The 25,678-nt window shown below is 39.0% G+C and overlaps 1 protein-coding gene across 1 annotated transcript in view; it reads right to left on the bottom strand.

Annotated features, from left to right (window-relative positions):
• The window catches only part of LOC150082822 (mitochondrial import inner membrane translocase subunit Tim21), a 90,327-nt gene that overhangs the window by 8,429 nt on the left and 56,220 nt on the right, over positions 1 to 25,678 (bottom strand). The window contains exon 5 of the mRNA XM_090376839.1: positions 22,127 to 22,226. Within this exon, the coding sequence (XP_090232965.1) occupies positions 22,127 to 22,226 (100 nt within the window). The remainder of the gene's footprint in view (positions 1 to 22,126; positions 22,227 to 25,678) is intronic.

The raw sequence follows: 25,678 nt of genomic DNA on the forward strand, positions 1-25,678 counted from the left end.
TCTTTTTAAGAAACATGCGTTTGCCTTTAATTTCTTATAATTTATCAGATTGGCTGTGATTGGATATTGACAAACAAATTCCAGGCTTTGTTTTTTGCTTTTTTTGCATTCCTCATTCCACCAGTAGTTATAATGCTTTCGCCCGGGGTATTTGATAATGGTATTGTGTCTTTGGCCACATTTAGGGGATGCGCTGTGATGTAATCTGTCACATCATCAATAGGCTGGAGATGAATTTTTTCCTTGTCGAAAGAGATTGATGACTGAAATTTTGCCCAGTTTGCTCGGGCAAATTTCCATTTCCTGCAGGGTTTAGTTAAAGGAGCCTGTGCTATCAATAACTTGCATATGATTGGGAAGTGATCACTGCCCATAGGGTCATTTATAACAAACCACTCTATGGTCAGGACCAGTACTGGAGAACAAATGCAGAGATCTATTGCTGAAGTATGTCCAGTTGGGAGCTGAATGTGAGTGTGCGTGCCAGTATTCAGTATGGCGAGGTTTAGTGCATCTAAAAGGCTTTCAATGAGTCGACTCCGTCTATCTAATTTAGAAGCACCTCATAAGGGGTTGTGCCCATTAAAGTCCCCTAATATACAGAGGGGTGGAGGTATCTGTATGAAGAGGTCTTCGAGTTATTTTAAACAATAAGTATGGTTTGTCCGTAAGCAGATCGAGACTAGTGTTATTGCAATATGGAGAGTTATACGAACAGCAACAGCTTCTATTTCAGTTTAAGTGGGATGTGCTCAGTTGGGATCTTTGAATTTATTAGGATTGCTACACCGCTGTGAGCAGCATTTGCTGTATTGCGATCTCTTTGATAAAGGCAATAGTTCTTTTTCGAAGGAGAAATTTGCGAGGTTAAGTAAGTTTCTTGAAGACAAAGAGCAACTGGAGAATAATGGTTAATTAAATCATGGATATCATCTGTGTTGCAATGAAAGCCTCTGCAGTTCCATTGTATAATGAAGGCCATTATTTGTGTTTAATTGTTGGAGCTGTATCTGACTGCTTTTTGAAGGTGACTTGTTTATGACGTTCCAGTTTTTGTTTGTCTTTTTTTTTTTTAGGAAAACTGGCCGACCAGTGTCCATTTCTTCTTTGACATGAATTTCTAAAATTGGATCTTCCTGTATAGATGTGAAATCTGTGTCCATGGTTGTGTCTTGAATATTTTTCATTATATTTGAATTTGTAATACATGGTGTGGTAGCACTCATTGAAGGAGGAGATCCCGCTGGTATTGTCAGAGGAGTATTATTTGCTTGGTCTGAGAGTTTGGGTTGTTGTTTACGTACATTAGATTGTTCCTCAGAGAGGACAGTTCTAGCCCAATCAGAAATTGATTTATTAGTAGGAACTGTGACATCAGTTTGAGTAGAGACTGTTTGGTATTTTTTAACTGCATTAGCATAGGAAATATTTTTGTTCGTAGTAGGTGCAACTAGTCTTCTTGCTTTTTGGTAACTGACTTTGTTCTCAACTTTGTATTTTACTATTTTTTCTCAGTTTTCCATTTTTCACAAGTTCTGGAATAGGCAGGACGATCACCTTTGCAGTTTGGACGGGTCATTTTTGTAGTTGTACAGTCACTTTGTATGTGATCCGAGGAACCACAGCTGGGGCAGACAGGAACTCCTCTGCATATAGTTTGTGAGTGGCCATACTTTTGACATTTATAACATCTTAAAGGATTGGGAATGTAAGGGTGGATATGGCAAAGTAAATAAACTGCTTTTACAGAGGAGGGTAAGTTGGGCGTATTGAACGTGAGAATAATGTTTCTGGTAGGCATAAGTTGATTATCTTTCTTAGTCATTATACGTTTGGCTTGAAATACATTTTGTCCCTGCAGCTCTTGGGTTATTTCTTCCTCTGTAACATTTAAAAGGTCCCAACTGGATATGACACCATTAGATGAATTTAGGGTTGCATGAGGAGATATTTTTACTGGAATGCCAGCAAAGTTTGTTAACTGTAAAAGTTTCTCTGAATGCCTGTGGTTCATAGTTTCCACTAGCAGGTCTCCTGATTGCAATCTTTTGACAGTCTTAGGAGATCCTGCAATACCTTCCAGATGTTTTTGTTTTAAGAAGGGAGACAGTTTGCTCATTGGCTAACTAGTGAGGGAGTGGAAAATTTAAAATGATGGGCAGGGTTACTCCATCTGATTAGTCTTCTGTCTCTTTGGACGATCATTTCCTAAGTCGTGATTGGAGTCGTGGTTAATGTAGGTGTCTGTTCTGGAGCTCGAAGGCTCTAACGGTGGATAACTATTTTTATCCATAATGGCTCCTTTTGGCCCTGGGGGTTTCTCCTTACCATCCAGGTTACCGGTCCTGCCACGGAGAGGCAGGAGCAGTGCCGCTTTGTGGTCAAGCATAGAGTTAGTACGGTTAGTAAGTATATCTAAATTAAAGAAAAAGGTGCTTTCCTTCTTCTGGGCTCTCTTTTTATTTCTTTATAAGAAATTAGAGCTACTTAACAGAAAATTTAAAATTAATTAAAATTTTAATTTTAAGAGAAAACAAAGGAAAACTCAGTCATCGGGAAGAAAAACGTTCGATATACGCACAATAATCCCTTGGCCATGGAAACGCTTGGCACCCGGGGCCGACTAAAATTGTGTTATTTATTAAAAGTTAATGTGTTATTTAATTAAAGTTAATTAACTGAAACACAAATATGTATAAAAAAGTAAGTAACAAATTACAGCAAATTTCAGCTTTCTACATTATCGAGGCTGGTTGTACTGATCTTTGCAAAGCAGATATTTTTATATAGGGACACTTTCTCCTGACCAAATGAACTAGAATTCATACTTGTCTTAATGATGTCTGCTTTAGAAAGGTTTCACTGCATTTATTAATCACTTTTTTGGGGGTGGGGGAAGGTAAGAAATGGTAAAAAATGTTGAACTTTATAATTTTATTCTAATATTGTATTGGATTATAACAAACAATATCTTCAATAACAGCTGTCCTATTAACAAAAAAAAAAAAAAAAAAAAAAACACCCCAACAAAACTTCGACTATCTCAATGCAGTTCTCAATAGCACACTATAAAATTGAAGAATATGGGTTTCTGGAAAGATACATTTTTTTTGAAAAATTTTGCTGTTTTATTTACCTAATTAACATATAAAATCATATTCAGTACACACACACAATCTTTATAGTCCTGATCAGGTTCATCAGTTTATTTTTAAATTTAGCTAGAGATTTTCTATGGTTGGACTTACTAAATGTAGAACCATTGTATCAGTGATTGGCATGAATATTGTATATCGTAATTTATACTGTAGTATATTGTGGAGAATTCTAGTGTTTTAATTGTGGTGAATAGGTATCTTGAAAGTTCGAATCACATATGTTGGCATTAGTTAGATAATTTTATTATCAATTATAATTAAATTATAACTTTACAAACGTAATAGTATAGCAAATACATATAACAAACTCTTTTACTCTGAAACACTGGTCAAAAATTTCCCAGCCTTATGTAACAAATACACATAACAAAGCATAACACTTTTAACTTATATATATATTGGGGAGGGGGGGATTTACAGATTAATATATTAACAGTAGCTGCAGGCAAGAGGTGGAAGTAATTCTTGCACTGCTTTTATTGGAATGAGCAGCAGACTGGAAAGCAAGTTGCTGGGGATTACAGGAACAGCTGGGAGTCATCATGGAACAAGTATGGGCTGTTTTAGGGTAACCAAGAATAAGAACAAGTGCATGTATACTTGCATGTACACCAATGTTAGGAGTATAGTAAATAAATTTGATGAACTGAAAATGGTGGTCAAAACATCAAAGGTGAATATTGTTAGGATATCAGAGATGTGGTGTCACACAGATATAAGGAATGCAGAATTAGAATTTGGGCAGTACAATGTGTACAGAAAAGATAGACAGGATAGGGAGGGAGGAGGGGTTATGCTGTTAGTTAAGAAACACACAAAATTTAAGGAAGTGCATCCAGCTGACATGGGTGGACAGTGCAGTGTCGAGTCAGTTTGGTGTGACATAAGCATTGGGAGATCAAAATTGAGAGTAGGAGTGTGCTATAGGACAAATGACTTATGAGTGCAATGAACAGAGAAATAGAGTGAGCAAGTAAATTAGAATGTCTTATAATGAGGGATTTCAAGTTCATAGATATTGACTGGAATTTGTGGATTGGTCACTCACACACTAGTAAGACTTTTATGGATTTACTGGATGACAATTTTCTACAGCAGCATGTTAGAGAGGCAACCAGAAGAGCAATACTCTTGATTTGATTATCAGCAGTGATTATTCATGAATTAAGAATTTGCAGATAAAGAAACCACTAGGTGGCAGTGATCAGAGTGTACTGATGTAGAATTAGTTAAAGATGTAACTACCATCAAGGATAAAGGGAAGGGTTTTTTGCTATTGTAAAGATAACAGCAAATTCTAAATGGGAATCATTCATGGAATTAATCTTGGAAGCTATTAGGCTTTTCATACCAACTAAGAAATACTGTTCAAGGTTTAGGCCCAAATGGATGTCAGATGAATTAATGCGACTTGTGGTAGAGAAGAAAAATGTATGCGATACATATAAATTATCTGGTGAGGCAGAAGCCTATGGCAGAGATAAGCTAGTCTGTAATCAAGTCACAAAGGAGGTTAGGCAAGCGAAGACAGATTATGAGAAATCTTTGGCAAAGGATGCAGAGAAAAACAGCAGATTTCTTTACTTATATAAATTCTAGAAGGAAGGCGGATGAATCAGATTGGTCCACTTCATATCGATGGTTCAACTGTTCATGATCCTACTCAGATAGCTGACAAACTGAATGATTATTTGGCATCTACATTCACACATGAGAAATTCTGTAGAGAAGTGGAGAACAGAAGCTGATTAAAATCTAACAGGGAGTTAAATGATTTTCTAATAAGTGAGAGCAAAGTGGAGGAGAAATTGTTGAAGTTAAACATGAGAAAGGCATCTGGGGTGGATGGGATCTTTCTAGTTATATTCAAGAGGCAGCAAAGGAAGTAAGCAAATCATTAGCCATAATTATGAGAGCATCCTTGGACCTGGACATGTGCAAATGTATCTCCAATTCAAAAAGGGGAATCAGAATGGTGACATGAGTAATTACAGACCTGTTAGTTTAATTTCTGTTCTGAGGAAAATAATGGAGTCGCTAGTTAAAGAAGCACTGCAGGATCATCTAGACAAGATGGCAGTAATAATTTAGACACAGCATGGATTTGTTAAAGAGAAAGTTTGTATGACCAATTTGATTTGATACTATGATTTGGCCACAAAGGAACTGTGCAAAAATTAAATTTTGATATCATATACTTGAATTCCGATGAGACCAAGATATCGACGAGGAATACTACAATATTCTGAAAGTGATAAAGCCCAAGGAACTTACAGGTAAAAAGAATTCAAAGGAAAAAAATGGTCAAAAAACAAGTCTTGTTGAACCGAAAACTACAAATGAAGAGCAAGATAAACTCTGACAAGGATAAAATTGAGACTGAGTTATGCAAAGCCATTAAAAAGAGATTCAGAGAGGACATAAGAAGATTTAACAAAAGAAAAGTAGAACAAGCATTAAGGGAAAACAAAGGACTTAAATCAGAAGCCATGAGCAGTAATACAGAAGGATAAATTAGCATTAGTAGAGCCATACGATGAAGAAAGCAAGCTTATTCAGCATCAGCAAAAAAAAAGAAAAAAAAAATGCTCCCATTTCATCCCTCCGTTCGTTCCCAATACCTGTCCAACTCAGCCTTCAATTTATTTAGGCTATCAAGTCCACAACAAAATATGGAAGTCTGTTCCACCAATCAATAACCCACTGGCTAAAGGCAAACTTCTGCACATCAATCCTACAACTGTCTTTCCTCAATTTGAATTTATGCCCTCTTAAGTGACTAATCTGAGGAAAAATCCCATAAGCATTCAGCATGCTCAAACCATTCAAGGCTTTATACACCTCAATCAGATCACTTCGCAGGTGCCTAGTCTCAAGGCGCTGTAATTTGCAAAACTTAAGCCTTTCTTCGTAAGAGCACCCCTTTATTCCATTCACTAATCTTGTTGCCCTTCTCTGTACTCGTTCCAACAGCTCTACATCCTTCTTAAAATGGGGCCTACAGACCTGTGTACAGTACTAAAGGTGTGGCCTGACAATTGCCTTATACAAGGGGATAATCACCTCCTTATCCCTGCTAGAAAAATTCCTGTATATCATTGACAAGACACCATGAGCTACTCTTGCAGACCACCTGCACTGCTCAGAAAACTTCATATCTGCCTGCACAATTATCCCCAGGTCCTTTTCATTCTCTACCACTGTCAGTGTAGTACCACAGAGTTGATACATTACTCTGGGGTTACTGCTTCCCATATGTAGTATTTTACATTTGTCAATGTTAAACTTCAATTTGCTACCTCTCTCAGGTGATTAATCTCAGCTCATCTGCTCAACTTTTCTAGATCCTCTTGCAGCAGTGTGCTGTCATTAGTGTCCTTAACAACCCTGCCAACCTTTGTATCGTCTGCAAACTTGAAACCTGATATACCATCATCAATATCATTTATAAATACAGAAAACAACAATGGACACAATACTGAACCCTGAGGGATTCCACTAATAAGATTGGTCCATGAAGAGCAGTGTCCATTGATTACCATCTGTCTTCTCCCACTCAACCATCCCTTTATCCATAGCAGCAATTTGCCTCCAATGCCACACTGCTCCAATTTGTGTAGCAGTCTTCCATGTGCAACAGTATCAAAAGACTTTCTAAGATCGAAATATATGATATCAAAGTTATTCCCTGCATTCAGTTGCTTTGTGACCACATCTTAGTATCCAATCAAATTGGTCAGACAAGACGTCCCCTTAACAAAACCATGCTGTGTCCGATGAAAGCTTGTTTAGAAGACCTTTATGCCAAACACGATCGAAAGCCTTTGAGATATCAAGAGCAACTACTTGTGTTTCACCGAACCTTTCCATTGAATTAGTCCATAAATGGGTAACATAAGTCAGAACATCACCAGTGGATCGACGCTGACGGAATCCATACTGGCGATCGTTGATCAGACGGAAGGTTTCTAGGTAGTTTAAGAGTTGGCAGTTAATTGATTTCTCCATTACTTTAGAAAGAGTAGAAGTAATTGCAATGGGATGATAATTGGATGGGAGGGATTTGTCACCATTTTTAGGAACTAGCTGGATATGAGCTAATTTCCGAGCAGAAGGAAAAACACCTTTGGAATAAGAAAGTGAAAAAAGGCGGCAAAGAATAGGAGTAAGTTCAGGAGCACAGGTTTTGAGAACAAGTGGAGAAATACCATCGGGACCCGGAGCTTTCTTAGCATCAAGATTCGTTAAAATTCTTCTGACATCCTTTTGACGGAACGCCACAGGAGGCACTGAATGGAGCGTGTTGGAAATGGTGGGAGGTGTTTTACCAAGATCATTAATACATGAGTTGAAAGAAAATGGAATGCTAGCAGGTCAGCTTTATCCTTGGCTGAAGTGACAACAGAACCATCTGGTTTGGACAGAGGTGGGAGCAGAGATTGGTGCCCGTCACCACCAAATACGGAGGATGCGGAAAGGTCAGGGAATGACCACCGCATATCCAGGAGCAATATGGCCTTAGTTGCTAATGCTCCTAAAAACCAAATAACAACAAACAGCAGAGATTGGTAAAAGTTGCGGCAAATAGCTTTGGCAGGGGACCAGAATACTCGGCTACCATTAGGGCAAGAAGCAAGTTTTCTACTCTTAGCCTGTTCAAACTCTAGTTTGGACTGATTAATAACTGCTTTACAATTTTTGCGAGCTTTGGTGTAGGCAGAAAATGAAACTGAAGAATTAGAAACAAGCCAATTACAATATGCAATATTGTTCTCTTGAACAGCTTTAGCCCATTTATTTGAAAACCAAGATTTAGATAAAGAATGAGATTTTAAATTGGAGTGTGGAATAAAGGATTCCATTCCTGCAAGAATAATTTCACTGACACGATCTGAGCAAACGTTGACATCAGAAGTTTTGAAACAGTAATCCGACCAAGGAAAAGAAGAAAAGAAATCTCGCAGGTCATCCCGTTTTGCATTCTTGTAATGCCAAACAACACGAGGTTGGGAATAGCCATGAGATAAAGGCTCCATTGGAGAAGAGAATCACCAAGTTGTGATCTGAAGTGCCTAAAGGACCTCTCACTTTGATCGTGTACTTAGAAGGGTTATTTGTGAGAAAAAAGATCAAGTGTGTTGGCTGTATGGTTAGGATTGTCCGGTATTCTTGTAGGTAAATGAACAATCTGTGCAAGGTCATTAATAATTGCAAAAGCCTCAGCATCTCGACCAGCTGGTTCGGTGTGACTGGAAAACAGAAGCTAGCTGGAGTTGTGAACTTTAAAATCACCAAGGAAAATTATCTCACTGTTAGGAAAGTTGGACTGGAGAAAGTCAAGTTGCAAAGAGAGGAAGACAAAGAGCTTGAGTGATTAGTGGAGTTCGGAAAATGGTAGAGACAACAGATGAATTTTACACAACGAGGTAGAGAGATTTTAAGGCAGAGAAGATCAAATATAGGAGATTCCAAATTGCCAAGTCTCTGACGGGGAATATTAGAACGGACATATGCACAAGTAACACCTTTGAGGCGAAAGGATTCATACAGCAAATAATTTGGGCATCTGAGATGAGCAGTAGTTGAATCAACCAATAACTGAGATTCTGTCAGAAAAAGTACATGGGGTTTGGCAGACTGCAAGTGGAAATGGACATCATTGAGATTAGAATTGAGACCACGTATATTTGTGAAATGAATTAGGAAGTGCTTGGGAGGTTTAGATCTTTTCGCAGATAAGCTTGCTCTATTAGTTTGACAATTCATGGTGTATTCAATAGTAAGAAAAAATAGGGGGGGGGAACATGCTGTATGAAGTAATGAAATTTTTGGATATGGCATACACTTGGGAAGAATATACCCAGATCCTTGACATAACGTGGCCTCAACAATGCTCCCTGCATACACACTACTCGGACTCCCTGCAGCCACTATCTGGTAGAGTGGAGGTAGCAAGATCATACACTAGCTGATTCGGAAGCCTCCTAGAGAGTTACCAATAGGTTTGGTCAGGTGTACTAACTAGCGGTTGGCCTGCGAACACTGTTTTGGAGCTGTACCCTCGAAATGTAAGGAATATTGGATCTCGCCACGATGTTCCTCAAAACCTGAAAAGTCATCAATCATACTGTATGATGGAAGAGATAGGGAAGGGTTGACCGGAACTTAGCTCTAGAGACTAAACACGGGTTCCACCACTTCAAGCCTCCAATAAGCAAAGTGGTGGTATTGCACCAGTTAATGAGAGTCATCTACCACTCTATTGCAGAGGTGGTACAGAAATTGTGCTATCTCCATTTGATGGTATCAAGAGTGTATTGGGAATACACCATTTCCAAAATAACATCTCATCGTGGACAGTGCTGTGGGCAGAGAAAGCTGGTGGATGAACGTGGCACAAATCACCGCTGACTTCAACTAGGGAGGTGCTGGAAATGTCTCCACCAAGACCATCAGGCGAGCATTAGCCACAATAGGTTATGGGAGCCGCCAACCCACCAGAGCCCCATTGCTAACATCACGACACATAACTTTGCATCAACTGGGTGAAAGAACATCAGCACTGGACCTTGAATGATTGGAGACAGGTCTCCTGGTGCATTGATTCCCATTTCAAGTTATTTCAAGCAGACGGAAGGGTGCGTATTTGGGGGGAACCACACAAAGCTATGCACCTGTCATGTCAACAAGGAACTGTTCAGGCAGGTGAACAGTCGATAATGGTCTAGGGTGTGTTCAACTGCCACATGTTGGGACCTCTGGTACGTCCTGACGCATCTTTGAATGGTCCACGTTACTTGCCCATCCTTGCAGACCATCTGCATCCCTTCATGGTCATTGTGCACCCACAGGCAATGGACTCTTCCAGCAGGACAATGTGCCTCTCTACAGAGCCATGGTGACTAGAACATGGTTTGAGGAGCATTCCACAGATTTTACTACCATGGAATAGCCTCCCTGTGGAAAGGTTCATTCGAGCTTTGGATTGTCCACCCAGGAATGCCATGGAATTATGGGATAATACCTGTGGAATGCTTTCATAAACTAGTGGACTCAATGCCTTGCTGTGTGACTGCCTTATCCACGTGAAAGGTGGGCCTACTCGTTACTAAGTAGGTATCTCATGATTTCAGTCCACTCAGTGCACTTCTACAGGGAAGGGATATCTTTAAATAATAGGGGTGCAAGAATATTTTCTGATGCTATTAAGGCAGTGTTAGGAAACTGCTAGCATGGGGGCATACAGAGACTAATAGATTAACAAGATCCACAGGTAGTGGTGAAAATGATTCTTGCACTGCTACTGGAATGTACAGCAGCCTGGAAAGCAAGGTTCCAGGGATTTTAAGGTCTGCTGTGAGTCATCATGGAACAAGTAAATATATGCCCTGTGTTAGGGTAACTAAGAGAAATAACAGGTGCATGTATACTTTCATGTACACCAATGCTAAAAACAGTAAATAAATTTGATGAATCTGAAGTGCTGGTCAAGTCATCAAGTGCACACACAATTGGGATATCAGAGATGTGGTGTCACTCAGATAAGAGAGGTGCAAAATTTGAATATGGGGAATACAATGTGTACAAAAAAATGATAAAATTGTCAAAATGTTTATGTTTCATGGCAGTCTCCGGAGTTTCCTCTATTAGCTGCTGTAGATTCTATATGAGGCATGTGCCAATGTTGTTGTTTGGTTTTTAGGAGCATTAACAACTAAGGCCATATTGCACCCCAGGGGCTCACATCTGGTGAGTATGGGCTTGGCAAACCCAGAGTCCTGAGCTGGATATCATCATTCTTCTCTTTCTTGGTGATTCCCCTTCTACTTTTCTCCCCCCCCTCTCACAGAGTAATGCAGAATTTTTTTTTTTTTTTTTTGGCTGGTGCAGCATAAGCCTCAGGCTTCCTTGCACCATATGGCAAATAATAATAATATGCGGTGGTCATTCCCTGACCTTTCCGCATCCTCCATATCTGGAGGTGACCAAATACGGAGGATGCGGAAAGGTCAGGGAATGACCACCGTATTTGGTGGTGACCAGCTCGAACCCCGGTCTAATCAAGAAGCGTGTGCTACGCACTGCTGCTCCTTCCCACCTGGCTACGGAGGCACCTGCATGTGCCAATGCTGGAATTACGGTAAGTGTGGGTGTGTAGGGTGGTGTGTTTGTTCTGTTGAGTGTTATCTGCTAGCTCCTGGTATTTTGGCTGCAATGGGGCACAGAACAAGTTTGTTTGCTGCTCCCTGCCTCCCATCCCTAGCCAAGTAGGTGTGCCAGGGTTCACAATACACTGGCAGTACACCCAGGAAGTGGTTCCTCCAGAGAGGATCCTCCTCCTCCTGGAGGCGCCTGGAAAAAAATGAAAGGAAGATTGTATGTCAGTTTGAGAAGTCAGGTTTTTGGGAGGAGTAAAGTTTTAGGCAGTAGGCGATGGAAGAGAGAGAGGCATCCCTTGAGAAAAGTAGAGTTAGGACAGTGGAACCCTTTTTCTGATCAGGATTCTTTGGTTTGGCATCATGCTTTGGTGTTTGTCATTGTTGGTGAGTGTCCAAATCGGTGTATATCTGTGTTCAGGTTCTGTCTACAGTAGTAAGGATTCTTCGCCTGCATTTGAAGATGACATCAGTGAACAAGATGAATCTTTGAGAAGCTGAGATGAGATTTTTGATGTTTTCTTAATCATATACTTCAGTCAGTATTTGTAGATGAGCTCTTAGGTCCTGATAAATGTGGCACTGGAAGATTAGGTGATTGACTGCCTCTGGTGATCCGCAGGAGCTGAGAGGTGAGTCTGTTAGCCCAAGAGAGTAAAACTTTATGAGTTTATGCTGCCATGTCTGTTCAGCAAAAACGATAGGCGAAGTCCAGCCCCACACCACATAGCACATCATTTGTAAAATACTTTAGTGCTTCAGTAGGAATTCATATGTGGTTCTTCCTAGCACTGAGCTAGTCCACTCCCTTTTCCACTCATCAGTCATTGCTTGGATTATTCTCTTGTCTTCTTTAGTTGACATGTTCAGATTGCATAGTCTCTATTTCTTGCAGGGAGGCTCTTCCTTCTGTAGTATTGAAGATGGTGGAAAGTTACTTCATGTTGGATTGGTAGCTTGCCACAGATGACCTGGTGTACAACTGTGGACACTGTTGTACACCTGGGTCTGCATTAGGCATTTCTTCAAAAAGCTGTTGGTGATTCTGTGGCCCCGGGCACTTACAGCATAACAAGCAATGGAGGATGAAGATGTATTATAACACAGTCTGAGGGTCGAAGGCTTGATGCCCCACACTGCCCTAGTAATCCTGATTAGTTTTCCTGTGACCTGTTTGATATTTTTTACTATATACTCGACATGCGGGACGAAGCTCAACTTGCTGTCCAGCAAAATGCCAAGGTATTTATATGTGGTCTCCATCTTGATAGCCTGATCATTGACTTTGATTGTTGGTGGTCTGTTCAGAATTCCTCTAAGTAGCACTTTCTTTGTTTTGGGAATAGAGATGTTAAGCTAGAGAACAGAGCACCAGCCAGTAAGGTGGTCCAAGATACCTTTTGTAAGGTCCTCCAATCCCCTCCTTCAGCTGCTGAGAAGCAGGACGGCTAGATCATCTGCATAGGCCACTTTGATGATATTTTCCTGCTCCACCCTCAGCCACCTATCAAAGATGCCATTCCAACAGAGAGGGCCTAGAATGGATTCCAGAGGGCAGCCTCTGGTGCAGGTTCTCAGGGTTATAGCAAGGAACCTTTCTTTGAAGTAAATAGTAATTAATCCATAAATCTGGGCCAAGACCCCAGCCTTCCTAAATCTCTCCAGGATGCTTTGCCACCAAAGGATGTCAAAAGTCCCTTTGCAGTCTACGAAGAGGCCAAGGATTATTTAGTAATGGCAGTTGAGGCCATGTCCACTACCATCCTGATGGAGTCTATGGTGGATCTTCCCACCATAAAGCCAAACTGATTGATAAATCTTAGTCCCTTATCTGTGTACCCTGTTTCGAATCTAGTAGAAATTATTTTCTTGAGTACTTTCCCTATTATGGGCAGTAGGGCTATAAGTCTATATGAGGTAGGTGATTGTTCTGGTTTATCTGGAATCTTTAATAGGATTTTAAGGCTCGCCTTTTCCCAGGTTTTGGGGACATCCATCTCGTAGACATGTATTTAGAAGATTTTGGATGAGTTTGGGCCTCATGGACCAGACCCTCTTCAACACTTCCACAAGGTCATTTTCCATTCTTCATCGATTTCACAGCTTCTTCAACTTCTTGGACTGACTGGTTCCTCCTCTGTATGGTCAATATACGTCAGGTTGTTTCTTCTGATCTGTTTGTTGAGGGTCTCTGACTGAATTTCGTCTTCATGTATGATTTCATCTAGGATGGTATTAATTGATTCACCCAGGAGACCCTTTGAAGGTCTCTTCACCTCCAGAAGTGTGTACAGAGGAATGTTTCTCTCTCTCCAGGGTGTATTTTTTCCAGTAATGATTCGATAGGCAATAAGAACTCGGCATATAGGCAATACTGCCTATATGCCGAGTTCTTAAACTTATTCCAGGCAGCTTTCTTCTCTTTGTATATTGTGTTGTGGTACTCTCTTCTGTGGTTTTTATAAATTTTTTGTGGTCAGGGTGTCTCCTCCAGAGGTCTGTTCCTTCCTTCTTTTGGCTTTTTGGTAGTCCTTTCGGGTCACTCTTGTGGTATTTCTCGGTTAAGTTAGTCACTGGGTCCACCAAAGGAGTTCTTTCTTTTTATCATAAAAGTGATAAGCTTCACTTCCATGATAAGCCCAGAAGCTTATCACGGAAGTGATAAGTTTCCAGACCTCTTCGGCTTGGATATTTGCAGGAAGTGAGGCAATCCTATCCATGTTTTCCGGCATGACTTTTTCTTTGAGGTTCACATCAAATCTTTCCCAGTTGGCAATATGCATCTTAAACCTGGGGAAGTCATGCACAATAGTCTGGCAGGGGCTGTTGCTTGAGAGAGCTGGTATTCAAAAGTGATCAGGTTGTGACCACTTCCAGTCCATGAAGTTCTGATCTGCCAGTATTTGATGCTGTCTTGCTGGCTTTTTTTTTGTTAAGGTCAGGTCTACGAATGATTGCCCTGTTGATGAGACAAAGGTGGGAGGATGTCCAGGTGTATTAAATACCATTAATCTGTTTGCCTGTATAAGTTCTTCTAGAAGTTCACCTTTCGAGTCTGTTTTGGGGCTATTCCAAAGGGTGGAGGAGGCACTGGCATCTGTTGTGATAATTACCTTCCTCCCCACCAGTCTGTGCAGGGGCTCCCCCAGGTATGGTACGATGGGTCGTCTTTGTTGGCTGCATTGCATATCCATTTATGCAGGCAACATGCATCGCATAAGCGCTGTGCAGGCAACATGCATCGCATAAGCTGTTTATTCTTGTGATTGTTATGTTGGGGTATGAGATGACCAAGGCAGCCCATACTCTGGCCACTGCTTGCTGCCAGTACCAGTGGTTTCGGTGTTGGATTTCACTATTTTAGTTCCAAAGGGCAGCCCTTAACAAGCCCTTTGTAGGAATAGGACTCCTGCAGCCCTTGGACATGAATTCCATTGTCTGCTATAATTTTGGAAATACCATTCATCACATAGATCGAATGTTGACAGTTTAGCTGCATAAATTTTATTTTTCCTCTTTTATTGTTGTCTTGTATAGCTGTATTATCCATAATTAGTTCTTGCTTTTATTAACTCTTGTGCTCTGACATACTTGGGACAGGTTGGATCTCTGTGAGAATGGTTGTGGTTTATTTTCTTACTTCTGCAGTTTGGACAGCTCAGTGGTTCATCTCTCCCTCGGCGCCTCCGTAGCCAGGTGGGAAGGAGCAGCAGTGCGTAGCACACGCTTCTTGATTAGACCGGGGTTCGAGCCCGTCACCACCAAATACGGAGGATGCGGAAAGGTCAGGGAATGACCACCGCATATCCCGGAGCAATATGGCCTTAGTTGCTAATGCTCCTAAAAAAAAACCAAACAACAACAACAACAACATCTCTCCCTCTTTGGACATTCTTTATATTGATGACCCTGGCAGCCACTGTGCCTAGATGTTGTTTCCTTCTGGATACAGTTTTTTGTGGAATGCCCATAGCATCTAGATGCGACTACAAAGTTCCTGACACCATACACTGACCAGCCAATGTAGGCTTTTTTACTGGACTTCCTTATGGCCCTCTGGATGGTACTGGGGACTTCTACAATCCAGTGCATGGTGTACTTGGACTTAGATTTTATCTTAAGCCATAATTTTACAGAGCTCTTAAATTCATCCTATTGTATATCTGCCTCTCTCAGATTTTTCTCAAAGAGGTCATCCAGGGACTCCTCTGTGGCATCTTTATTTATGTTGTACACAATTAGTGTTGGGTTCAGTTTCTTTGGTCTTTCAAATACTAGTTTTAGTTCCTGTAGCCTATATTGCTCTTTAATTTTTCTATGTCCCTGTAGGTTGCTGTCTCAATCAAGATGCCTTTGTTCCTAATCTTCCTCAACGTCTTGATTTTAATACTCTAAGTCGGATTTCAGATCTTGTGATACATGTTGTTTTACTTCTTTGGGCATCTTTAGGTTGGTGTCTTGTTACTCGTATGATTAGGCCATGTTTGGACTTGTTTGAATTGGGGGAGGTGGTTATTGACTTGGTAGTAACTACTGAGTCACGGCAAACAGCAATCAAAAGTTGCTATTCACCGTGACCTGGTGTAGCTTGTCACAAAGTGCGTGTTCAGAGTGTTATTGGTTAAAGTAGGCAGTCACCAGGGTTCCTTCTATATGCTGCTGTAGCATCTGTAAAGCAAAAGCCATTGCCGGTAAGTGTGAGTCAGTGTAAGTGTGTTTGTATGTTGTGTGCCGGCACCTGGTGACTTTGCAGCCAGGGAGCAGGGAACACCTGGTCACTGCCCCTTGACTCCCATCCCTGGCTACGTGGAGGCACACCAGAGACTACCATCAGAGCGAGACATGTTTGTTGTTTGTTATTTGGTTTTTAGGAGCATTAGCAACCAAGGCCATATTGCTCCGGGAATATGCGGTGGTTATTCCCTGACCTTTACGCATCCTCCGTATTTGGTGGTGACAGGCTCGAACCCCAGTCTAATCAAGAAGCATGTGCTATGCCCTGCTGCTCCTTCCCACCTGGCTACGGAGGCGCCCTAGCACAAGACATGTACTGAGATTTCCAGAACTAGCCGTCAGACAACTAACACACTTTGCCATATGCCACCAAGAGAAAGATATTCATAATAAATGTTGACAGCTTCCAGAAGATAGTATTTTCAATACTATCTTCTAGAACGTAGTTTCCTGCAAGTTAATACCTTTGATCTCGTACATAGTCATTAAAATTCGATACCTATAATATATATCATTAACAGGACTTATTTTCGTGCAAAATTTAATTTTGCAGGAAAATAAGTCCTGTTAATGATAGAACTTACAATATATGACAGCAAAACTCAGAGCCAAGTAGAACCATATAAACTCTTTAGCGTTAGTGCCTTATTAAGGATTAAACATTTACAATGCGTTTTCATCTCCTAAACACTATCAGCAAATTCAGAAAATACAAGAAATTCTCCCTTGTTTCCAAAAACTGTGGAAAATCAGTGGGACTATATACATTTGTCAAAATCTGTAGCTGATTTCTAACATCTAAATAATGGTTACATTCTAGTTGTTGTTGTTGTGTTATTTGGTTTTTAGGAGCATTAGCAACTAAGGCCATATTGCTCCGAGGATATACGGTGGTCATTCCCTGACCTTTCCGCATCCTGCGTGTTTGGTGGTCACGGGCTCAAACCCCGGTCTAATCAAGAAGCATGTGCTATGCACTGCTGCTCCTGCCCACCTGGGGTTGCATTCTAGGATTAAATGATCAACTGTCTCAACAGCTCCACAAGGGCAGAGAGGTGATGCAGACAATCAAGTGCATTTAATTTGGAGTTTATACTCCCATGACCTGTAATCATAAATGTGACATTTAAGCCAGGACAAAACCATTTTAACTGCTTAGTGTATTCAAAGACATTAGGAATAAAACTATATGTAACCCTGCCCAAAAAAAACAGCATTCCATTTCAATACCCAATCTCACATAAATTCTGATCTGAATTTAGCTACATCCTCCTTTTCAGATAAATCCATATTCAAAGTATAGTTATCAATATTAGCTGGGAGATCCCTACTTCAGTGATATAATAGATACTGCGGTGTTATGTCATAATAAATAGGTGGTATTCGACCATTCATAACCTGCAGAGCAACTTCAGAACAGTTCCATATGCTCTGTAGGTAGCTAGAAGGAATAAATGTTGAGATTGGATAAGATATTTTTTTACCATGATATTAACCACCTTAAAGCCTCATGCACCTGCAATATAGCATATCATGGGCAAAAATAGACTTTTATAGTAAAGCTTTAATGTAGTTGATTTTATACCCCAATTGTTACTAATTTTAGTATTTTCCCTGTTAAAGTCTTAACCTTGTTTCAAAATATACTTTACAGGTTAGATGAAAGAGAGCTTATGATCAAACATTACTCCAAGATATTTGTATGTTCTTTCTAGTTTGATACTTTGGTTATTAAGTTTAACAACTGATGGTCTATTTAGATTTAAGTTTTCCTTATGAAGTTGTTTCATTTTGGGAACGGAAATAACTACAGTGGCAGACAAAAAACTGCATCACTTAAAAAAAAGTAACATTTGTAGTGAAGCGTATAAGATATTGTTTGATTACAATCATTTTGTTTGTCACAAAGCAAAGGTATCGCATCAGATAGTAATTGCAAGATTACTGTCTGATTACTGCACGCTCATTAGTATCCTGTTTTGAAGAGGTGTATATATGGCTCTATATGTTCAGTTGACACCAAGAAAAAAAAGTGTAGCTGTTGCTCTGTCCCAGGAAGGGCTTTATACATGTGCTATCACTGATAAAATAGGCTGTCAACAGTATCCTGCGTGCTGAAATTAAAGCATGAAACTGGTGATGTGAAGAGAAGACCTGGATCAGGCCGTAAGAGAGTGACTATGCCTTCCCAAGATTGATATTTGAAATGGCTATGCCTTTGTAATCGCCATGCTGGTGCTCCTGATCTAAAACTGGACTTTGAGATGGCCTCTTGTGTTGAAACAAGTGTACAAACTATCCAAAGATGGCTTTCGGAATGTGGTCTGCATGCCTATTGACCCGAGAAGAAGCCTTTGTTGACCCCAACAAATGAGGAAGAAGGGACTTGCTTGGCCTAAAACGTATGTTTCATGGACAAAAGAGCAACAGGACACCGTCATCTTTTCTGATGAATCAAAATTCAACCTACATGGCTCGGATGGAAAGCAATAGGTCAGAAAACAAAAATCGGAGGAACACCATCCTGACTGCATAACACCGACTGTAAAGTTCCCCGCCGGTCAGATGGTCTGGGGATGCATAACAAGCAAAGGAGTGGGGTGAATTAAGTTTATTAACAGAACAGTGAATGCAGAAACCTACACTGCTATCTTAGAGGAGTGCCCAAAACCCATTATTAGGGATCACCACACAGACGTCCAAAGCTGCATTTTTCAACAGGACCCAGCACCCTGCCACACAGCAAAATTGGCAAGTTTTATGCTATTTAGATTTAATGATGAGTTTGTCTTCTTGTCTCACAAGGCTTAAAACATACACTAATGTTTTCCCCTTTAAGGTGCAGTCATACTTCAGAAATTCTCAGAATTACAGTGTCGGACTGGCCTGTCAACAGTGAGGAGCTCACATCTGGTGAGTATGGGCTTGGCACACTCTCTTGGTGATTCCTTTCTACTTGCTCTTGAAAATTGCTGGCACATAATGTCATCTAAAATTGCTCAGAAGCCAACAAGTAAGATTCAGTTGCAGAAGAACATTGTAAGGGTGTAGTACCACGAAATTGGGCAACTGTATATATCCAGAAGTTATTATTATTATTAGCTATATGGTGCAAGGAAGCCTGATGCTTATACTGCACCAGCCAAAAAAAAATTTGAGTACCCGGAGAGAGAAAGAAGTAGGAGGGAACCACCAAAAAACAGAATGATGATATCCAGATCATTGCAAGGTTGTTATTGCAGTTTGTGGAGGAACAACAAAATATTGAGGACTTATTTTGCTGATTTAAAGTACATAATACTGTTAGGTTAACTTGTCATGACTGCAATTTGAATGATTTCTCATATTTCCATTAATAATGCATTTTACCCTTTGGGAATATACTTATTGCAATTAGGTATATCAGGTGGAGTGTTTATATTGGATTTCATTAACAGATATATATATATATATCATCTAACAAATGCATTTCAAACATTTCTTCAACCCACAATGCAGCACAAAACACATTAGATGCAAAATTCATAAGTGATGCAGTGTTTTTGTCTGCCACTGTATGTGCAGAAATTTGCATTCAACTAGAGTGACTGTTTAAATAAATTTAAAGAATGCTTGGATAAATTAGCATGTTTCCTCAAATACCTCATGCACATTTTCTCTGAAACTTGAAATTTCTCCTAAAGCCACAGCCAGGTTTTGCTAACTACCAATATTTAAAATTTTCCTTTACAGAATTAACATTGTTTACTAGTAAAGACATGATTTATTCAAATATCAGGACCAATATTGTTTATTGCTCAGTGGAAATGAAAGGTCACGGGTAATGGAGCATTCGTCATTCATTTGTCACTCTCCCTTACCAATAACAGAAACTGCCTAGCCCATTTTACCAGTGAATGTAATATATAAAGTATCGTAATATGTGTTCTGCTGAACATGAGTACAGTCAATCCTCGTATAACATGCGTTTACATTACGAATTCGATCATAAATGATTTATAAATAGGGGAACGATATCTTATATAACACAAACCGAATTCGCTTATGCATGATTCGCCTTTGTGTTTACAAGAAATGGCAGTCGAACGCAGAATCACCCCAACCGAACGCAACACGATAGGAATTAAGAGAAGATTCTGAAAATGTATTTATGTTTCTTATATCAGTGAAGGGGAAAGACATTTCACATAATAACCCACACAATTCCAGCTATCGGTTTATCGCAAATGCAATTAGATCGAGTTTACTACCAGTTTATAACAGATTCCACTAGCAGAAACACAACTGGAAATGTGCTTTTGTAAAATGTGAGGTGTTAATAGTGTATCTCTGCCTTTACGGTGTTGTTTATTCAGTTGCTACACGCGCGCAGCTTTGTTTATGTGTATCAAGCGTGCCTCCTCATTTTGTAATTGTGCTTTATTCCCTAAAAATTAGTAAAATACTTAAAAGGTGTGAAAAGGAAGCATCCTGGTGAATACACTACAGATTCAGAGAGAAAAAGAAAAGCAATATCGATAAACAGAGGCGGACTGGATCAAAAATTCTTAACCGGGAAAATTTATAGTGGCCTCGTACTAGCATTTATGGCCAAAATCACACTGGCCTCCGGTAAGGCTTATGGCCAGTCCGCCTCTGTCGATAGATAAAAAAATATGAAATTGTGAAACGCTTTGAGCGAAATGAAAGACCATGTGATATTGCACGTGCTACAGACCTATATGAGGCAACGCCGAGAATTACAAAGAATGCAGAGAAAATAAAAACAACTTTCATAGCAGGAACAACTCAAAGTGTAATTAAAATCCATTAGATTAAGACACAAAGAATTGGAAGAGATGGAATGGCTGTCATCTGTTTGGATAGAAAATCAAACAAAACAAGTTTGCTTACGATAGAAGCAAAAGCATTAGCAATATTTTATTACGTAATAGTCGTAATAAAATACGTAAGTATTTCATTACGATTATTTATTGTGTTTAGTAATGTTTTGGTTACAAATGTGTGTTCAATCTTGGGTGGTCGGCACCTAATCCTATTTTTCCCATAGGGCCTATTGTTTTTTTTTTTTTTTTTGTAGTTGTTGGCGCATAGGCTTCTGTGGCCATAATGCACCTCCCAAGGTTTTTGCAGTACTTTGATCCAAGTCCGAGGCGGGAATCGAACCCGTGACCTTTGGGTTGCCAGGCAGGCACTTTACCCACCCGGCTAGCCCGGTCGGCGGGCCTGTTGTTCATATTGCACGATTTTGCATTGCACGAGGGTTTCTAGGAACACAACTATCATGCTATACGAGGACTAACTGTACTAAAGACATGCAGTTATAACCTTTTACAGTTTGTAAAAAACTGAAAATAATTCAAGAGACAGTAACAATTTGAAATCATTTGAAGTAGAAAATCAATTCAGCTTCCCCCCCCTTTTTCATAGCTTAAACTTTATTCAAGGGCACAAAGTATTCAAGAAAATACAGTGCAAATTAAACTTTTATTTTAATTTTTGGCTTGTGCTGCATAAGCTTTGCTTCCTTATATCAACATTTCCAATACTAAAATTGGTCAAATGGTGCTAAAGTGAAATTTTCTCTTCCAATTTTTAAAGCTATTTCTGTGAAACTGTGTCTACAAATAAGAGATGCAGCACACAATTCACATGTAAAAAAGATACATCAGTTGAAGCAACCTTCAAAAATACATCCCTATTTAATTTAAAATAAAAATCTTACTCTGTAGGTTGGTTTTATGCCACATCACACTTATGTCATAGCAAGCATTCATATTATGTCTCTAAAAGTGTGTGTTCATGGGCTGATTTGTGCATTGTGAAGGAAGAAAAGAATAACTGATGGGGAACCCTACTTAGTTCACCTGAGATTAGCTAACTAGAGCCTTGATTGAAGTGGCCTGAGAATTACTCGTCTTCAATGGGATAAGAACTCAGGCCTCTTCGAATGAGTGAAAAGTGGCAAAATCACTATATGATTAAAGAGGACTTTTTACACTGCAAGCAACCATGATAATATTATTAGTTTGAATATTATAATTGCATATTTAAAATTACACCAAATTAACTACATACTTCTCTCACTTCAACTTGAACTGTCCCCTTCCTTTTGCTTCCCTCAACATAAAACTTTAGCCTCATATGATTAACACCATCCTTGACATACTTGATGTGACTAAAACAAAATTTTAATAAAAGTATTTTATGTACTAATTCAAAGAATAAAATAGCTATTTTATGTACTGAAATTAAGTCAACTACACAGCAATTTGTGTTTAGTTTTGAAAAAAAAACCAAAAAAAACCCCAAATAAATCAGCTTTACACAGGTGGGAGAAAATAATAGAAATAACTACCAGAAATCAGTTGTGATGGTGTGAATAACTGTGTGGCTAGGTGATGGCAAGGAATCCACATGACTGATTCCAGAACTCTGTCACAGGAATCTGGTACCATTTCTTCAATAAGTCACTAATTCACATGGGAGTGGCAGATGAAACCAGTCAGAGGAAACCACTCCAGAAACTTCTAAAAATGTTCTATGGGATAGCATATGGATAATTTAGTCTCTGTGATATATACATTACGATCCTGGAAAATCCCTGTCCTGGACAGGCAGAAATGGGAGAGGGGAAGGGAACTGAGATCACAGGTGCAAAGTTACTCACTCAGGATGGGTGCACAGTTCACACTAGTACATGACCATCTATTGGGGTGAGTGGGGCCATATTAGTGTATCCCCCCAAACTATTACAAAAAAAACTGGACCCCTTTGACTGTGGGATACTGATACTCTTGAAGGTATAGTTCCATTGACTGTCACCACACATGCACTCATCACAAAAAAGAGTGACGGTTGGATTGTCGAGCCATATCACATTCTGAAACTGCTCGACAGTCCATGAGCAGTTTGTGCAGCATCCTTCAGGAAGACAGGCTGAACTCTGTACACATTTGGTGTGCCTTTACTTGTCTATTATTATTCACAATTGAGACTAACAACTCGGCAAACTTATTGCCAGCTATTGCCATATTACACCCATACCAACATCACCTTGGAGATATTTCTTATCATGTTAGTGATCACAGATACTCATGCCCGCTGGGCTCCGATATCTATACCCCATTCTAAGTCATTGACATCTGCTCATGAAACTATAGTCACTCATAATACCATATAACATAGCCTACTTTTATATTTATGACTAGAAGACTGCTGGGAAATGATCTACTGTGTAATTTTCTATTATTATTTTTCCACCCATATAACAAACAGTTTAGCAATGCTTCAATATAAAGGTCACAACTCAACTTAGTAATGGTAAAGGCAAATTAAAGATATTATAAAGTTACTGTACAGCAATCATATAGATATGAAATTTTCAATTGATAAATGTTAGGAAAATTTAGTATAACATATCACACAGCATAAAAGCACAATCACTTCTGTACTAAACAGAAGCTACCATAGTGGTTTACATCACACACTACTTTCCATTGCCACTCTCATATATTTTTCCTCATCAAGGTCTTACTGCTCTGGTATTTCATTTCACCTTACCACAGTATCATCTATTATCTTTAGTGGTTCCATCCAGGGTCACAAATTGAACTACTGATTAACAAAGCAACAGCCAAGTATATATATATATTATTCTTATATTTCAGTGCTAACCTAGCTTCTAAGTTTGTCCCATGTTAGAACCATTCATGCTGCCAATTACAATATAAAATTAATGGTTGGTTACCTTTCTAGCATGCCAATTTAGGATGACTTCAGTTTTTCTAACTGATACAGTAGGAACAGGAAACCTTCAATTTAGTTTTGAATAAATATGAACATACAAGTGGTCAAGTCCACTAAAATTAATGGGAGTCTTCAAAATATAATAACTTACTATATTTCATAAATTATAACAAATGATAAAAAGAAAATGAACACCACAAGAAGAATGTTATTACTTCCACTCAGTTCTTCCTTCCTGTGATTTCCTATTTTTATGTATAATTTGATCTGTGTGTAGATAAGATATCTGATCTGCAATAAGATATTTGATCTGCGTGTAGATAACTTTGATTTTTTTTCAACTTTGTATGTAGATATTAGATACCTGTCCTATACTAAAACAGTCATGAATACTTACATTCAAATATGACATAGAAACACTCATGTTGTCCTTTGAAATGAAATAGTGCTGTAATGCATAGAGAAACAGTAAACATGCAGTGAACAGTAACAGTTATTGAAATTCGATTCTTAATGTGAACTACATGCTTATGTACTCTGAAGGCAGCAAGTATTTCTTTAACTATAACTAGTGTTCTTACAAACATGCATAAATTAAACTACTGTTCATATGTGACCTTATAAGCTGTAGTAACACAGGGATAAAACTTGGTTTCAGAATCAAATTCTGTTGGACAGACAACTTGTGTAGTCAAGACTCGCTAAATTAGTGGGTCTAAATTAAACCTGGTAAATTAGAGGATGGTATTAATGAAAAGCCCCCACAGGCTTCAGGACACCATCTCCCTTTATGTCTACAATTACTCCCCATGAATTAGATTTAGAACAAAAGCTGGCTTTTTCCTTCGTCCTCCTTCCATATAATTACAATTTCAACACCTTCTGAATTACACCTCACCTGGATGCAGCCTTCCCTGAAGAAAACCCCAGGTAAAAGTATTCTTCTGCCTTAAAATAAATTATATAATATTCTTAAAATTCAATATTCCTTTAAAATTTCCAAAAATAGCCTATACTACCCTTTTCAAAAAAATCCACAAAGTTTATTTTGAATCCATAATGAGATCGCAGATCCCCTAAAAGGAAAAATTACAATAAATTATTAGAATTTGTCCGATTTTACGAAAATTACCGGGTCTCGACTACTCAAGTTGTCTGTCCAACTGTTTAATAAAGTTTTGAGACTTCAGGACCTCCACATATATTTTTTTACTGTTAAAAAGGTTGAGCAGTTCTTTCATCAATATGGATGAGTAACAGTAAAACTGTTTTTAGATTAATTTTTCTTTAATTCAATGCCCATCACCATTCTTTGTTAACTTTGAAAGTTAGATTTTCCAGCCACTTTCACTGAGAGCAAATAAAATAAATACTTTTAACTTGGAAATCTTTACTTCTAAAATACTGTAAATGATAGAACAATAAATCTTTGATAACTTCCTTCTTAAAGTAAATGGCTGTACCAAAACCTTAGAAGTTTCCTCATTGATTCTGATTGTCTTCATTTGTTCCATATAAACAGAGGAATAAATGGCAGCGGTAGCCTATAACATGTCAAATTGAACTCATTAAAATAAATACCATCTCATTAAATTGCCTAATGAAATAAAACTAATCTTCAGAAGATTATTTTTGCTTAAAAGCAGAAGGTAATGCAATACCAACTATAACTCATGATTTTTTTTTTATAAAAAACTCCAAACACGACAGGTACTAAAACCTATAGTAATTAGTACCATGCATGGTTTGGAGGTTGAGAAGATGAAAGAAGATATTTGTTGACATTAGATTTGAACTTCGGTAGATTGTAATTATCAGGAAATATGTATGAGGGAAGGTTGTTCCAGAAAATGGAAGTTGAATGAATATATGAGGAAGAAG

This window comes from Mastigoproctus giganteus, chromosome 7, assembly GCF_048544385.1.
Source record: "Mastigoproctus giganteus isolate SK-2022 chromosome 7, ASM4854438v1, whole genome shotgun sequence".
Lineage (NCBI taxonomy): Eukaryota > Metazoa > Arthropoda > Arachnida > Uropygi > Thelyphonidae > Mastigoproctus > Mastigoproctus giganteus.